Here is a 2300-nt window from a genome sequence, read left to right as displayed (position 1 = left end):
CGCCCCTAAAAGTCGATTTTCAGAAAATAAAAAATTTATTAAAAAGTCGAAAACAGCAAAATAGAAAAGAAAAAAATTATTGCAGCCAACCAGTCCCCACCACAATCCCCTTACTATCGAGTTACAATTTTTTTGACGAAATATGCACACTTGCATCACCCAGGGTTCAAACCGCATACATCAAGTCTCGCGTGTACCTTTCTCTCTACCACACTACACAGTCACTTGTGACTCCATGAGATATGCTATTCTTTTATATTAACTCTAAAATTGATTTGCACGGGCGGGTCATGCCATCATCCGCCCCTAGAAATCCGTTTCTAGTCACCACCCGCCCCAAAATTTTTTTTAATTTTATTCCAAAAATTCATTTAAGTCTTTCCATATAGCAAAATAAATAAAAAAAGTGAAACTTCTACACTATAGTTATTATAAACTATAGATATAAAGAAAAATATGCCAAGTATATTTCAGTGTATATAAAAGTTAAGATTGTTGAAATCTCGAAGTATGAATTGAGTTGTATGAGATACTATATAATCATAGCCATATGTAGATTCATACTAATTTTTTAGACCATTAAATGATCTTATATAAAAAAGTTATCAACTACAAAGTTTTAGATCTCATCATTTTCTATAATTTTGATATAACATTTGATTTCATCCGAAATCATATAAAAATTTATGATATTTTTTGTGTAAAACCATTTTTAGGAGCGCGTCTGCCATCACCCAACCCAAAAATGCCCGTTTGTAGGGACGCGTCAAATGGAGCATGGTTACTGTAGCATACGACCTGCCCCTAGAAAAAAGTAGGATGTTTCAACATATTATTTTTTATAGTGGAGATTGCTCCCAGAATTTTTGGGATCTGATTGAAATTTAAACAAAATTCTTAAATTTGAATCCAAAGCCCACTTATATATAGACAGATAACGCACACGCGTGGATTCAGTCACACAAATAAACAATTCTGAGTTTCTGACAACTGCTGTCCCACAGTCCCAATGCTACGCCGCCTCCTCCGCTGGTGGCTCGCCGGCGACGACCTTGACGTCGGCGCGGCACATCGGACACGTGGCGTGCGCGCGCAGCCACCCGTCGACGCACGGCGCGTGGAACGTGTGCCCGCACGCCGGCAGCCTCCGCACCATCTCCCCGTCCCGCACGACGTTGATGCACACCGCGCACTGCTCCGCCGGCCCCACCAGCCTGCGGCGGTACTCGAACGCCGGGATGGCCTCGACGTCCTCCTGGCTGAGCCCGCCGGCGGCGCTGCCGTTGACCTCCTGCCCCTGCCGCGGCTGCCCCACCGGCACGGTGACGCGCAGCGGGCCGAGGTGCTCCGGGAGCAGCGGCGGCTCCGGCGCTGCCCTGTAGTAGTAGCACGTGAAGCAGCTCCCGGCGACCAGGAGCGCGGCCGTGGCGACGGAGCCCCAGACGTAGCCGGCGAACACGAACACCAGGGCGGGGATCCCGATGGCCGCCCCCCACAGCAGGAACAGCTTCGCGCAGCGGTCCGACCGCGCCGTGTCCGGCCCGGGCCGAGCCAGGTCGATCTCCCACGCGCCGTTCCGGCGAGCTGCGTCCATGGAAGCCGTGCTAGCTGCTGCCCCGGCTAGCTTGCTGGTTGCTCAGTTGGTGGCTTATGGTGGTTGGACAGCTGGCTGATGAGAATGTCTGTGCCTAACTGCCTATATATATACTTTATCTTTGGCAAGGCTGCGACATGCTCGTAATCTACGACAAAATTGTACAATGATTGTTGGGTAGGATACTTAAAATTTCGTGGTCAATTTGGGGAAGAAGATGGAGAGGGATGATGTGTGAGTCGGAAACCGCGAGCAGGAAGGAGAACCAAACGAAGAGTTCAGAGACTACTTGATGAGGAAGTAATACCCTCTCCGCTGACCATGTTTAACTTGTTTAACGGCAAGCTGCATTTTGTTTAGGATTAAACGGCAAATCACCAGAGTCAGGTAGCAATTCAGCCGGGGGAGTGCGAATCCTCACGCGGTGTCTTTGTGGGAGCCATCATCTGGGATTAATTTGACTCGTACGTGAATTGGTTACTATTCGATGCACGTAATTGACCAAGAAATGAATTCCTAGCTTAAAAAAACAGAGAAAATTGCAGATGGATTACCAATTAATTGACATTATATGAAATTATTTTCAACGGCGAGGACGTGCAGTTATTATGAACGCTTGAGGTTGATATTTTTTTAGAACATGCCTGAGCAGTTGTGTTTCATTAAAATGATGCAGGAAATTACAACGGCACAGGTAGCCGAGGCT

At 47.0% G+C, this 2300-nt stretch overlaps 1 protein-coding gene across 1 annotated transcript; it reads right to left on the bottom strand.

The window, feature by feature from the left end:
• Nucleotides 1-902: 902 nt before the first annotated feature.
• On the bottom strand, nucleotides 903-1779 carry LOC112887741 (E3 ubiquitin-protein ligase EL5-like). The gene has a single exon (XM_025954001.1). The coding sequence runs from the start codon at nucleotides 1592-1594 to the stop codon at nucleotides 1013-1015; it is 582 nt and encodes a 193-aa protein (XP_025809786.1). The 5' UTR covers nucleotides 1595-1779; the 3' UTR covers nucleotides 903-1012.
• Between the last annotated feature and the right edge of the window lie 521 nt (nucleotides 1780-2300).

The sequence above is a fragment of the Panicum hallii genome, chromosome 3 (genome assembly GCF_002211085.1).
Source record: "Panicum hallii strain FIL2 chromosome 3, PHallii_v3.1, whole genome shotgun sequence".
Lineage (NCBI taxonomy): Eukaryota > Viridiplantae > Streptophyta > Magnoliopsida > Poales > Poaceae > Panicum > Panicum hallii.
The sequence above is the reverse complement of the archived record's forward strand: the minus strand, read 5'-3'. Positions and strand labels throughout refer to the sequence as shown.